Raw genomic sequence first — 14,737 nt, 5'->3', positions numbered from 1 at the left:
ACTATATAGGAATGTTTCTCTTAAAAATTCTCAACATTTATCATGTTTTTATATAATTATCAAGTTCTGCCTTAATAATATGATATGTCTTAATCCCACATAAATGTAACTATCTCAACATGAAATTCAGTTTGTTTGAATTGGCTTTCAATCTAAAGTATGGTTCTCAGTAAATGGTTACTGGGATACAGAAGTGTGTCAGGCATTTTCTCCAGCATGAGGACCCTTCCAGGGTTCTAAAACTAGCAAGCAAAGACCACCCCCAGTAGTTCACTATTAAAAGGAAGCCTATGGATAACCAGTGATATAGAAGAATAAGAAAATAAAGCATGCTTGGGCAATCCTTTCCAACATAGTGGAGAAATAAACCTTAAGTACAAAATAGGAAAATGAAAGAAGTTAGTGTGGTTGAATAGTTCAGAAGCTGTTGCTTTTATGAGGTTGAACAAGAATTTGAAGGGCTGAAGTATAAAGTGGATGCTGATGAAATATTGTGACAAAGGGAATCAGTTACTTATTTCTGATCTTCACTTAGTTATTTCTGATCTTCACTTAGTTTCTGCTTTTGTTTTTCTAGGCACTGAAAATATTAGTGGGTGCTGGGAATTGCGAGCTGCTTGGTACCAGTGGGAAGTCATACCCTCTGAATCATTCGGATGCTCAAATGATGCGGGAAATTTTTGCCAGCATTGGTTCTGCTTCCAACAAAGAATCTGATAATTTACTATGTGTAATTCGTGTTGCTATTGAGAAGATGTTGGCTACACCTGGGTAAGGTGAAAATGGAATCTTGACCAAATAATAACTAGATTAAAGGAATTAATATTAAATGAGGTTAAAGAGGGGATGTTGAGAATCCACTTTTTTTTCTTCTTATAGGGAGAATTCATTTGATATCTCATTTTGATAGTTTCCTGTCCTCTACCTCAAAATTGGAGGCAATCTGACAGGCTCTTTAATAGTATTAATGTTATTTCAGAACACATAATCATTTCTTAGAACTGAATAGGATTATTAATTGCCTAGTGTTGGAAAATTATGCATTCCAGTCATTTTTCCTTCCACATCCCCCTGCATTGCCTCAGTTGCTTATGCCAACCACTCCTCCTTTCTCCAGAGCCTCATCAGCAGTGCAGAATGGGCTGTTGGTGTTAAACATGCTGATCAACAATCACAAGGGCCTGGCAGAACAGTTGGGAAGCTGTGACCTCCGCTCGGTTCTGCAGAGTTGCTGCCAAACAGGCCAGAGTTCCAACGAGATGTTGGCTCGGATAGTGCTCAATCGTTTGGCTGAGCATAAATTGCCATTGAGCCAGGAAAATGCAGGTACATATTGCTTTAAGTTCACAGTTTCTAATCTTTACTCCTTTTTGCATTTTACTTTGTAAGTGTGGAATGGTTTGTTTTATTTCCATCAGATTTTGCTTCACGATATGCATGGAATGCCCTATTTTCTTATTTTGAAGACTTAATAAGGTTTACCTCTCCATTATGTTGGAAAGGATTGCCCAAGCATGCTTTATTTTCTTATTCTTTTTTATCACTGTCTATTGCTGGTTATCCATAGGCTTCCTTTTAATAGCAAATCACTGGGGATAGTTTTCGCTTGCTATTTTTAGGATCTTGGAAGGCCAGAAGTTAACTATCCCATGTGCTTCTTCCAGGGATCTTCTCCTGGTGGAGAAGATACCCTGCCCCACTTACTGGGGGCATGATTAGCAGCTAAGTTTTTTCCCCCATGGCCTATTTCAGGAAATGCTGTTTTGACATACAGAAATCTTCTCCTTCCCCTCCTTTTTCTGTCCAGAATCTGAAGCCTCCTTTGAGTTCAAAGATATGGATGTGCCGACCCTGCTGAGAAACCTCCATGAAACCAGCTTTTCAAAAGATGTGGTGCTAGCACTGGAGCACTGCCTTTGTGATGAGGGTGTCTACCCTGAAGGAAATGGAACTGACTTTTTGCCAGATCATGAGCACTTCTTGCTGCTATTGAAAACCCTAGAACAGTTGGGAGCTGAAAAGACTGTCCAGATGGGCATGCTGAGGTAGAAGGATGATGTATTTAACCATCATGGAATGTGGAAGGATGCTTTTAGAAGAGCATTTTGATTCAGAGAAAGTGAAGTGGTTTGAGTGGTGGTTTCTTAAGGTGGGGCATCTCACTCTTCTGGATAGGTTAGTACGGAAGCTCAGGTGGTAGGGAATTTATCTGTAAATAAAATAATTCGCTGAGTTGTATCACCACAAGTCTGTCTTGGTACAGAGAAGTGACTTAGGACTTGGGTATACCCTAAGCTTAGGAAATAGAACACTGCAGGAAATTAGTTGAAATGGGAATAATTTATTGTTATAAGTTTTGGGTCTCTGCACTTTACAGAAAACCATGTGGGGCAATTACCTGTACTCTTTTCTTTTTCAGTCTATCACTATCATAGAGGCTTAGAATTTTGGGAATTTCAGTCCCAAAATATCTTGAGGGCATTGAGATGGGTGAAACTGCTATAGATTTTCAGACTGTATGTGAAAGAACTGAATCACAACACGGATGCTTATAAGTAGCTTTGTGATCAGAATCATAAAAATAAACTTTTGGTGTATTTGGCACCAGTTTGGAAAATATATTTCTTGCTAGAGCTAGGCCTGTAGCGAACATGACTTTTAAAGATATCTTCATCCCAAATGGTACTTGAGCATCTTAAACTGGTGAGAAAAAGAATTGTACTCTTTTTGCAATAGGGACATTTTGGAAAGGAAATTATTGGATCTGTGTCATGCCTTTCTAGTTTAAAAGAGTGCTCCAGAGATCTAACAGTGAAATAGAGAAACAAATATTTTATTTATTTATTTATTATTTATTTTCAAATTTGTATGCCACCCATCTCCCCCAATGGGTGACTCTGGGCGGCTCCCAATAATAAAAAAGGACAAACACAGGACTCTCCAAACATGAACATAATCTATAAATAGTTTAAAAACATATATAAAAATGGCCTAAAAACCTCCTATAATTTGGCCCTAAAAAACCTGTAACATGCTGTGGGGGGGACAACCCCTCACCCCACCAGCCATCTCCACAGGTGCGGGCCCCCCTCTGGCCCCCAGGCCTTCTGGCAGAGCCAGGATTTGATCTCTTTCCTGAAGGCCATGAGGGAGGGGGCACACCGCACCTCAGGCGGCAAGATGTTCCATAGGGCGGGCGCTACAGCAGAAATATATACAATAAAAACCTGATTTTTATTATACATTTTCATATAATTAAAATAGTTCAAACGGTCAGCTTAAGAGACTGATCTCAAAGGCTGCTGTTGTTCTTAAATTGAATTCTGTATTTATAATAAATATATTCTCTTCTTTGCAGGATTTTGAATAAGTTTTTGGATAGTTCCCCAGAGGATGCATTGCCCTGGCATGAGTGCATCGAGCCTTGTCTGTCCTCAATGAGTGCCCACAGTAGTGAACGGGAGGTGAGGGATTAATTGCAACATAAATTGAAAAAGAGAGATTAATGAAAGGCATTTGAAGGTGGTATGAGAAATATTAGTGAGCATGTTGATCAAATTGCAGATTCTTAACTTGAGCCCAATGTAGTCAGCAAAAAGCATTTTTTGTCCCTGCCGGCAAATGTATATGATTGGTATTATATTTTGATTGAAAATCAGATAAAATTGGGTCAGGAAGTCAAAAGCATGAGGTGTATTTGCAGGTATAGAACAGGTATAGAACAAGTGCAGTTAAGTTCTTTCTCATCAATCTAATTTACTGATAGATGGTAATTTCTCCATCAGATCCATAGTTTAGATAGACTTGTTTTTGTCTTGAAAGCATGCTTCTTTTTCCAAGAGCGACAGTCTCTTTCCAGTTGCTACTTGAAACACTTTCAAAATGGTAAAATTAACCTCATTCATACTCAGAACTGTTCAAATTTGATACCCTTAGGAAAAATTAATCTTTAATCAACAGTTGATTATAGGCAGGCATAGGGAGAAGATAAGAACTTCTCCCTATGCCTGCAAAGATTTTAAATAGGCTCTATAGATGTTACTTGAATGTTAATTTTTTGTTGTGGGTAACGAGTGTATGCCTAGAGTTTGTGTCTTTGTATGTGGGAAGAGAAAAAGCATTAGAGTCTCCATGCTACATTCACTGATAGCATGTGACCCACAGAATGCTTGAAAAGGGTTAAATTGCCCATTGGGCTGAAATAGGTCTCATACCCCTGATACATGGATTGATCAACTGTTCCTGAAGATACATTGAAGAGGGGCTATAATCCCCTGGAAAATATGGCTGGTGATGGGGGATAAAGGAAATAGAGATGGAAAGGGGAACTGATTTGTGAAAAATCAGTCAGAATATTTGTGAAGAGCTGTTTTTCCAAACACTTCCCAGTGGGATTTTGTTACATTTCTGTTAACAGGTTGTGCAAGAGTTCATCCGCTTCCTACATCGTTTAGCTACCACCAACAAAGACTGTGCTGTTGTGATGTGTCGGGTAGGCACAAAGGAAGCTCTGACCAAAGCTATGGACAAGCACAACTCCAACCTGTTGTTGGTGACAGAGCTGCGGGACCTTGTGACTGATTGTGAGAAATATGCTAGCCTTTATAAGAAGATGACAACCAGTATCCTGGCTGGTTGCATTCAGGTAACTCTGACCTTTCCAGACTGTAAGCCAGGTAGCTGGCTTAGGAACAGGCAGGCAATGAGTATCACAGACTGGTCAGATAATCTGTAATAAGTAAGAGAAGAGCAAACAGTCAAGGGGTAAGCTTGGCAGAAAATGTCTTTCTTGAGGTTGTGGGATTCTGTCCTTTGTTCCTATACAGGGATGAGCAACTTTCATGACCCTCATGTGAGTTTATTGCTTATGTGTGTGTATGTGCATGTGTGTATATATATAGAGAGAGAGAAGGAGAGGGAGAGAGAGGGGGAGAGAGTATGATTCAGTACTGTATAGAGATGGTAATAGGACAAAGAAGCTTAGTAAATTCTGTTCAGTTGACAGTTTGCATTACAGAATCAGTAGGTTTAAGAATAAATGCTTCTCTCTAACTAAGTCTTCCTAATGTATGTATTTGTTTGTTCTGCTGTCTACTTTGTTTGTACAGATGGTCTTGGGACAAATAGAGGAACATAGGCGTAGTCACCAACCTATTAATATCCCCTTTTTTGATGTTTTCTTGCGCAACCTTTGCCAAGGTAAGTGATTTATGCCTTTTGGAAGAGAATCTAAAAATTGGAGAATTCATGCACAGATCTGCTGGTAGAAGGACTAATTATCTATCTATCTATCTATCTATCTATCTATCTATCTATCTATCTATCTATCTATCTATCTAGGTTCTAATGTAGAGGTGAAGGAAGACAAGTGTTGGGAGAGGATAGAAGTCTCTTCCAATCCACATAGAGCCAGTAAGCTGACAGACAAAAATCCAAAGACTTACTGGGAATCTAATGGTAGCACAGGTTCCCATTACATCAATATCTACATGCACCGTGGAGTGGTAGTCAGGTGAGTCTCAGTGGAGGCAGTTGGAATTTGTCTAGCCAACTGGGTTGGGGGGTTTCAAGGAAGCAGGATAAGGGCAAGCTTAAATGCTGCTTTAAGATTAAATGTGAACTCAGTGGATAGTTGGTCAAAGCCATGAAATTATATGCAAGCTTTTCAGTTATTAGGAATTCTTCATTAGGCAAAATGGTGAATAAAGCAAAAGCAGGGAAGGGAGGAGGAAAGAAGAGGGGCAGATTAGTTTGCATTTAATTACAATATGGTAGATTGTAAGAATAGGCCGCAACTGTGCAAATCAGGTATCAGGTGATGGAATAATTTCAGACTGCTAATATTCTCATAGTGGCTTTTGAGATGAAAAAACAAGTGAAAATTTTGTTCTCTTCCCCCGTTTTTTTAAATGGGTGACTACCTGTGTTTTTTATTTTGACTGAAAAAGAGCTCTGTTTGCAAAAATGCAACATCTTACATTTAATTTTTAAATGACCAAGTAAAAGTATTGTCCTGATTTGGATTAGTTACATTTGGGGTGTGGTGTCTGTGTTTGTGCATATGTGTGTGTGCATGTCAGTGTCTTATGTTTATGTCTATGTAGTAAGTTATTCTTTGAATCAGAAGAGAAAGGAATAGAATTGGGGCTATTTCTTATACCAGTCATGCATGAAATATTTTTAGCTACCCAGGCAGACTTTATCTCATGCTTAGTGAGTATGCTAGGATGCATCCAAAGTCTGACAAATACAAAACAGCACTTTTCTTTTTTTGCTGTAGGCAGATGACTTTAATAGTAGCTAGTGAGGATTCCAGCTACATGCCAGCTCGGATTGTTGTGATGGGAGGAGAGAACACATCTAGCATCACTACTGAGCTCAATACTGTGAGTGATTCATTTTTGTCTCTAAAGCTGGTCTGCTTTTAGAAGTCTTCAGTAAGGAAGGGTTTCTACTATATTGCTGAGATATAGTCATGGTTCATAGATCTTCTACAAAGAGCATGCATTTGTTTTGGGCTGTCCATCCTTGATTTGATATTCTGTTGAAAACTTGCCATTTCTCAAAATACCTCTGCTCCATTCTCTCTGGTACATTTTAATTAATTAATTCTATTCTATTCTATTTGACTCCAAACGACTTTGGGTGGCTTACAGTGTAACAAAAAGATGAAATACAATAATAATTAAAAAATAAAACCAACAAAACAAATAAGTAAAAATCAGATAAAGAACAAGATTGTGATTCTGCCCAACAACAGAACTCATGGGGGGCTCTAACCACCCTAGCCCAAGGTCTGGGAGAAAAAACAGGTCTTCAAGGCTCTCCAGAAGGCTGTCAGGATGGAAGCCACTCAGATTGCAGGGGAAATTTAATTACAGAGGGTAGGTGCCATGATAGAGAAGGTGCACCTCCTAGGTCCTGAAATATGATATTCTTTAATTGAAGGGACCTGAAGTGTTTTTGGTTTATATCAGCCACGTAGACACCATGAGAGACATATGGTCCCTCAAATAACTGGGGCGTATGCCATGTAGGCAGAATAACAGGCAAGTTTGGCCTTGGAGTACAAAATGAAGCAGGGCAAAGGCTAATAGTGTTTTGTCAAGAGAACAAGCTGGTCATAGCAAACACTCTTTTCCAACAACACAAGAGAAGACTCTACACATGGACATCACCAGATGGTCAATACCGAAACCAGATTGATTATGTACTTTGCAGCCAAAGATGGAGAAGCTCTATACAGTTAGTAAAAACAAGACCGGGAGCTGACTGTGGCTCAGATCATGAGCTTCTTATTGCAAAATTTAGGCTTAAATTGAAGAATGTAGGGAAAACCACTAGACCACTCAGATGTGACTTAAATCATATTCCTAGTGAGTACACAGTGACGGTGATGAATAGATTCAGGGGATTAGATTTGGTAGACAGAGTGCCTGAAGAACTATGGACGGAGGTTCATAACATTGTACAGGAGGCAGCAACTAAAACCGTTACAAAGAAAAAGAAATGCAAGAAAGCAAAGTGGCTGTCTGATGAGGCTTTACAAATAGCTGTGGAAAGAAGGAATGCGAAAAGCAAGGGTGAAAGGGAAAGATATAACCAACTGAATGCAGATTTCCAGAGAATAGCAAGAAGAGATAAGAAGGCCTTCTTAAATGAACAATGCAAAGAAATCGAGGAAAACAACAGAATTGGGAAGACTAGAGATCTCTTCAAGAAAATTGGAGACATCAAGGGAACGTTTTGTGCAAAGATGGGCATGATAAAGGACAAAAAAGGCAGGGCCCTAACAGAAGCAGAAGAGATTAAGAAGAGGTGGCAAGAATACACAGAAGAACTATACAAGAAAGATCTTAATGTCCCTGATGTCCACGCTGGTGTGGTCACTGACCTTGAGCTGGACATCCTAGAGAGCGAAGTCAAGTGGGCCTTAGGAAGCATTACTAAGAAAAAAGCTAGCAGAGATGACAGTATTCCAGCTGAGCTATTTAAAATACTAAAAGATGATGCTGTTAAAGTGCTGGACTCAATATGCCAACAAGTTTGGAAAACTCAACAGTGGCCACAGGATTGGAAAAGGTCAGTTTATGTTCTAATTCCAAAGAAGGGCAATGCCAAAGAATGCTCAAACTACCACACAGTTGCGCTTATTTCACATGCTAGCAAGGTTATGCTCAAAATCCTGCAAGCTAGGCTTCAGCAGTATGTGAACCGAGAACTACTGGATGTACAAGCTGGGTTTCAAAGAGGCAGAGGAACTAGAGATCAAACTGCTAACATTTGCTGGATCATGGAGAAAGCACGAGAGTTCCAGAAAAACATCTACTTCTGCTTCATTGACTATGCAAAAGCTTTTGATTGTGTGGATCACAACAAACTGTAGCAAATTCTTAAAGAGATGGGAGTACCAGACCACCTTGCCTGTCTCCTGAGAAATCTGTACATGGGCCAAGAAGCAACAGTTAGAACCAGTAATGGAACAACTGAATGGTTCAAAATAAGGAAAGGAATACGACAAGGCTGTATACTGTCACCCTGCTTATTTAACTTATATGCAGAGTACATCATGAGAAATGTCGTGCTGGAAGAGTCACAAGCCAGAATTAAGATTGCAGGGAGAAATATCAACAACCTCAGATATGCAGATGATACCACCCTAATGGCAGAAAGTGAAGAAGAACTAAAGAGCCTCTTGATGAGGGTGAAAGAGGAGAGTGCAAAAGCTGGCTTGAAACTCAACATTAAAAAAACTAAGATCATGGCATCTGGACCCATCAGTTCCTGGCAAATAGAAGGGGTAGAAATGGAAGCAGTAACTTCATTTATTTGGGCTCTAAGATCACCGCAGACGGAGACTGCAGCCATGAAATTAAAAGACGCTTGCTCCTTGGGAGGAAAGCTATGGCAAACCTAGACAGCATATTAAAAAGCAGAGACATCACCTTGCTGACAAAGATCCACATAATCAAAGCTATGGTTTTTCCAGTAGCAATGTATGGCTGTGAGAGCTGGACCATAAGGAAGGCTGAGCACTGAAGAATTGATGTCTTTGAATTGTGGTGCTGGAGAAGACTCTTAGTTGTCCCTTGGACTGCTAGGAGGTCAAACCAGTCAATCCTAAAGGAAATCAACCCTGACTGCTCATTGGAAGGATTGATACTGAAGCTCAGGCTCAGATACTTTGGGCACCTAATGTGAAGAGAGGACTCTTTGGAGAAGGCCCTGATGCTGGGAAGGATTGAAGGCAAAGGAGAAGGGGACGGCAGAGGATGAGATGGTTAGATAACATCACTGAAGCAATGAACATAAAATTGAGCAAAGTCCAGGAGGCAGTGAAGGACAGAAAGGCCTGGCGCCATATGGTTCATGGGGTCACAAAGAGTTGGACATGACTTAAAGACTGAACAACAACATGCCATGTAGGGCTTTATAGGTCCTAACCAGCACCTTGAATTACACCCGGAAGCAGACCGGTAACCAATACAGCTTATAGAGCAGAGTTGTCACATGGGCATACCAAAGCGCACCCCTCACTGCCTGTGCTGCTGCATTCTGGACCAATGGAAGCTTCATTGGTCTTCAAGGGCAGCCCTCCAGAGTGGATTGCAACAGTTGAGCTGTGAGGTGACTAGGCCATTAGTGACTATTTGAAGGGCCTCCTTATCCAGGAAAGGGAGCAACTGGAACACTAGATGAAACTGTTCAAAGGCATCTTGGCCACAGCTGCCATCTGCTCACCAAGCAGGAGCTGTGAGTCCAAGAAGATCTTCAGATTGTGTACTGCCCTTAAGTGGGGAAGTGCAAGCCCACCCAAGATCAAAATTGAAATCTCCCTGGATCTGGGGGTCCTCAACAAGCACAGACACTCAGTCTTGGTATGATTGATCAAATCTGATGTGTTTGTTTGTTTATTAAATTTATATGCCACCTATCTCCCCCAGAGGGCACAGGAACAGGACTTTGACAGCCACACTTGGCTGGCCTGCATTTGAAAGATGCTGATGAAACTGAACCCCAAACCAGTAGCACTATCACAAAAATGTTAAATAGGAGGGAAAGGGGCACTGAACCCTGAGGCACTCCACACAGGAGGGTCCTAGCAAGTGGCCTCTCCCCCTCAACTGTGACTGGAACCAACCCCGAAAGAAGGAAGAGAACCACTGCAAAATGGTGCCCCCATTCCCAACCCTGGAGTGAATCCAGAAAGATACTGTGGTTGACGATATTGAAAGCTGCCAAGAGATTAAGAAGTGCAAGGATGGATGCGCTGTCTCCATCCTGACTTCACCTCAGGTCATCAACAAGCACAACCAAGGCTGTCTCTGCATTAAATCCTAGACTGAAATGAGTCTAGAAAATCCTCTTCCTCCAAGGTCCTCAGTAGCTGCAGTCCAACCATCTTCTCAACACCCTTCCCTAAAAAGGGAAGGTTGAAGGTGGGACAATAGTTATCCAGGGCTATTGGGTCCAGGGATGGCCTCTTGAGAAGGGGCTGTACCACTGCCTCTTTCAGGGATGGAGGCATCACCCCCTCCCTCAAGGAGGCCAACACAACAGCATGGACCCAGCCACAAATCACCTCCCTGGCTACCTTGACAACCGACCAGGGATTTGGGTCTAGCAATAGATGGGTGAGCTCACAGTGCAGAGATCCCTGTCCTGTCTTAGCTACTTTTATTGTTGGGTGTTTTGTAATTGTGAGATAGGAGAGCAAGATACAGAGGACTTGCTTTTTATCATCTCTAATTGGCTCACAGTGCCTTTGAGTTATTGCCTGCCACTCTGGTCCTTGCAAACCTATTGTCTCTTGTTCACCTATATCAGCTTCCCTTCCTTTGGCTACTGAACACTAAAAAAAAAAAACTGTCACTCCTACAGTCACTTATTCCTACAACAGCAGAATATGTGGAAAGAGGCTGAATGCTGAATGAAGCAATTCAAGGTCCAGAGGAACTGAATTGTTCATTTTAAGGAGCAGCACTTATAGTGAATCTTATCTGCAAACTGTTTTATGAGAACCCATGTCTAATTAAGAACCTATTTGTGCATGTATACAAGCAACTTTTGGCTGATTCATTCTGAGGACCCTCCAAACCATCTTTGGTTTCCTTAAACCACACAATTGAAATATCTGCCATGTTGGATAAAATATATATTCAGGACATAATTTGATATAGCTTTGTACTCCGCTGCTTTTGTTTTATATCCTACTGAACAGACAAAGTTGCCATATATTGAGTGAAAACATTTGTCTGGCTTACTATTGCTATATTGGCTAGCAGTGGCACTCATTTTAGGTACAGAATTGTTTCTCTCTGAACTGCTACCTAGCCAATGAACCAGAGTTACAGATGATTGAACTTTGGAAGCAAATAACTGTTACTTAAATACTGAGATGTATATGTGCATGGTTAAAGCTAAAGCTTATTAATGTGGAAGTACATTTGGATTTTGTACACACATACTGTACATAACTTATTTGCAGTGGCTGAATGTCTTAAGGGATAAATATGACAATGGAAGCTTAATTTCTTGGACATTTAATCATGTCTGTCCACTTCTTTTCTACTGCCCCACTGCTAATATCCTTGTAATACATAACTGATTTTTGCTGGAACTTGACACCTCTTAAACTTTTAAGTAATCAAAAGAGTTTCTGCAAGCAAGAGGATTCCCCTCCCCACTATTAGGTTAAATAAAGTTGGAGCTGCATTATTGCTGTGTTTTAAATGCCACATTGTAGCTCAACATGTAGTCTCAAACATATTTATGGTGGTTTTACTGAAAGATTCTATAGGATTATTCTCAGTGTTAATGCTAAGGCTCAGAGACCAGGGTTTACAGATACAATAGAAAGGCTATTGGTGGTAGGGAAGATTTAATCAGATATGTTTTATAATGTTTTTGTTCTAAATTGCCTTCAAAATAATTGAGGAAGGGCTCCCAGCCTTGACAAAAGGGATGTTCTTCTGCTCTTGATGATGGATGATGTCTTTCCTGTCCCTTAAGACTCAGCCTTAGTTGAACGGACAGGTGTTCTACAATCTTGTATTTACAAACTTTCTCACTTCAGACTTAAAGGAGTACCCCCCTTCCCCTTTCTTACTAAATGCATTTGTGCTGTTCTTATATGGTGAGCATTATAACCTTCCATACTTTTTATCTATGTTGAGAAAAGCATTACATTAGTTCATTACATCTGTAGAAAGTGCAGAGAAATTTGATTTGTGATTTTCTTCTGCACAAAAAGGCAGATTGCTGTCTCCATTTGCATTTCTGTATCCTGATGAGACTTTGGCTCCTTTTCTAACAGGTGAATGTCCTACCTACAGCTAACAGGGTAGTTCTTCTGGAGAATATGGTCCGCTTCTGGCCAATTATACAGATCAAAATTAAGCGCTGTCAACAGGTAAGTCTGAGTGTTGAATCCTGTAGCAAAGCAAAGACTAAAGAGCTGTGCTTGACTATCCCAGTAGCTTTTGACACATTCCTGTAAATCTGTTATCAAAACAGGTCTTTCCTCAGATTAGTGGGGCTTTTCATAAGTGTTTTATTTTCCAAACAGTAATTTGACACACTGTAGTTTATACCTGGGAAAATGTTATGATTCTTACAGAAAATAGATTCATTGGCTAGGTGGATTATAATTGCATGAGTGCCTGAGAAGATATAAGTGGCAACGTTTGCTATACAGTATGATGAATGACAAATTCTTTTCAGCTTAATCACGTTATGTTAACTGCTCATTTATGCAGCATTTTTGTATAGAATTTTATTTACTTTATTTTTTCTTTGAAAACATTGGACTTCTGGCATTCCTTTATTGCACAATCCATACATAAGAACGCTCATTTTGAAAGGATAATAGTGGCTCTCCTACAAAAGAAAATAATTGCAATTTTCTAATTGGCAGAATACTGGTTTTTGCTAGCAATATGAGAAGCATTGTCCAACTATAAAAATTGAATGCTCTGCAATAAATGGAAATACTTTTGGAAGGAACCTGTATATTAGACAGGGAGTTACTTGACAATATAAAAAGTATTCCCTCATTGGAGAAAGCTGTGTTATTTACAGGGTGGCATTGACACACGAGTGCGTGGCATTGAGGTGCTAGGTCCCAAGCCCACCTTCTGGCCCATCTTCAGAGAGCAGCTGTGCCGGCGTACATATCTCTTCTACACTACCAAGGCACATACTTGGTGCCAGGAAATCATAGAAGATCGGATGCAGCTGCTACAGCTTTTCAACAGGTCAGGCCTTTTCTGACAGAATTATTCTGTCCTTTTCTCAGGGCTGCAGGTGGGGAGATGTCCTAGGGATCAGGGTCTGCCCCAGAGCTGTTTTTGCAAGTCATAGAGATGATCGCTGCTGTAGGCCAATATTCCTAAGATACCCGTGTTCCTACTCATCAGTTTGTGTCAGCCCTTCAAAGTAGACTGGACTAGGATGCCAGAGTTATGAATGCTGATGTTTTTATAAGGTTACAGTAACAGGATCTTATAAGTCTGAATGCGCTTCCCACCTCCCTCCCTTTATCTTCATGAGAACTAGGGAGGATGATGTCTGAGACGCTTTCTCAAATTACATTTCTGCCCCGGGCTCAGATTTTGTTTACCTGACCTTTGCCTTGGTTGCAGCTTTTCCTCCTGTTCCTCAAAGTTATTTCTACTGCCCATCACAATATGTATTATTTATCTTTTTATTTGATTTGATATGATTTGTATGGCCACCCATCTCATCTAAGTGAATCTGGGCGGCTCACAACAGATAACATATGTATCTTGTTATCCAGGCTTCTGCTTCCTCACCATATCCCTTTTCTTTACATTATGGAATTTATTTGTTTCTATCCAAATAAATTGGATAGGATTTAATTTGATTTGTTTCTTTGTCACCAAAAAAGCACACACACACACACACACAGCTTAGGCTGCACCTCTTTCCTATTGCAGATTGAACAGCGCCTTGCGCCATGAGCAAGTATTTGCCAATCGCTTCCTTCCTGATGATGAGGCTGCACAGGCTCTAGGCAAGACCTGTTGGGAGGCCCTGATCACTCCCTTGGTGCAGAGTATTACTTCTCCAGGTACTGGGTGCTTCCTAGCACAGGTCTTTTGATAATCAGGCTTGCCCATCCCTCCCCTTTCCAAGCATATATGTTAACTGTCTTTCTGTTTTTCCAGATTCTAGTGGCATCAGCCCCATGTCATGGCTACTAACTCAATACCTGGAAAATTTGGCGGCAGCCCGGAATTCCATGAGCCGAGCTTCCATCTTCAATTCCCGTGTTCGCCGTCTGAGCCACTTGCTGGTGCATGTGGATTCTACTGGCCCTGAACCTGAGGAGCTGAAGCCTCCTGTTAAATCCAGTGAGTGCCCTCCCTTGAGACAAATAACCTGCAAAAGGGGCAGTCCTTCTTCCAGAATTGACAGAATGTTAACAAAAGAGGACTCCTTGGATATATTATATGGTCATACTGACAAGAACATAGGTTATCTGTAAGACTATATGTACTGTAAAGATTGTTGGCATGCAATTCTTGACTGAAGAAAAATTCTAAAGGACCTGGGAAGTTGGAGACAGATACCTGGGGACTCTAGTGGTTCACTATCCCAGAAATCTTCCTTCCTACAATCTGTGAGGGGAAATAATGTAAAATCTTGCTTCCTGTTTTGTCTTCCTTTCTTTCTATTTTAAATTTGATAGGATGCAAAGAATAGGTGAAAACTA

At 40.6% G+C, this 14,737-nt stretch overlaps 1 protein-coding gene across 2 annotated transcripts in view; it reads left to right on the top strand.

The window, feature by feature from the left end:
• LOC103064951 (cullin-9) overlaps positions 1-14,737 on the top strand; it is a 70,143-nt gene that overhangs the window by 26,964 nt on the left and 28,442 nt on the right. For both annotated transcript variants that reach the window (XM_088148002.1, XM_088147995.1), the window contains exons 10-21: positions 578-771; positions 1,118-1,326; positions 1,808-2,045; positions 3,359-3,464; positions 4,418-4,645; positions 5,109-5,199; positions 5,341-5,512; positions 6,281-6,386; positions 12,317-12,412; positions 13,081-13,256; positions 13,959-14,092; positions 14,190-14,375. In XM_088148002.1, the coding sequence (XP_088004128.1) occupies positions 578-771; positions 1,118-1,326; positions 1,808-2,045; positions 3,359-3,464; positions 4,418-4,645; positions 5,109-5,199; positions 5,341-5,512; positions 6,281-6,386; positions 12,317-12,412; positions 13,081-13,256; positions 13,959-14,092; positions 14,190-14,375 (1,936 nt within the window). The remainder of the gene's footprint in view (positions 1-577; positions 772-1,117; positions 1,327-1,807; positions 2,046-3,358; positions 3,465-4,417; positions 4,646-5,108; positions 5,200-5,340; positions 5,513-6,280; positions 6,387-12,316; positions 12,413-13,080; positions 13,257-13,958; positions 14,093-14,189; positions 14,376-14,737) is intronic.

This window comes from Python bivittatus, unplaced genomic scaffold (genome assembly GCF_059951505.1).
Source record: "Python bivittatus isolate LINGU-HERP-01145 unplaced genomic scaffold, Pbiv_v1 ctg000020_np1212, whole genome shotgun sequence".
Classification (NCBI taxonomy): domain Eukaryota; kingdom Metazoa; phylum Chordata; class Lepidosauria; order Squamata; family Pythonidae; genus Python; species Python bivittatus.
This window is presented reverse-complemented; position numbering and strand designations above follow the sequence as displayed.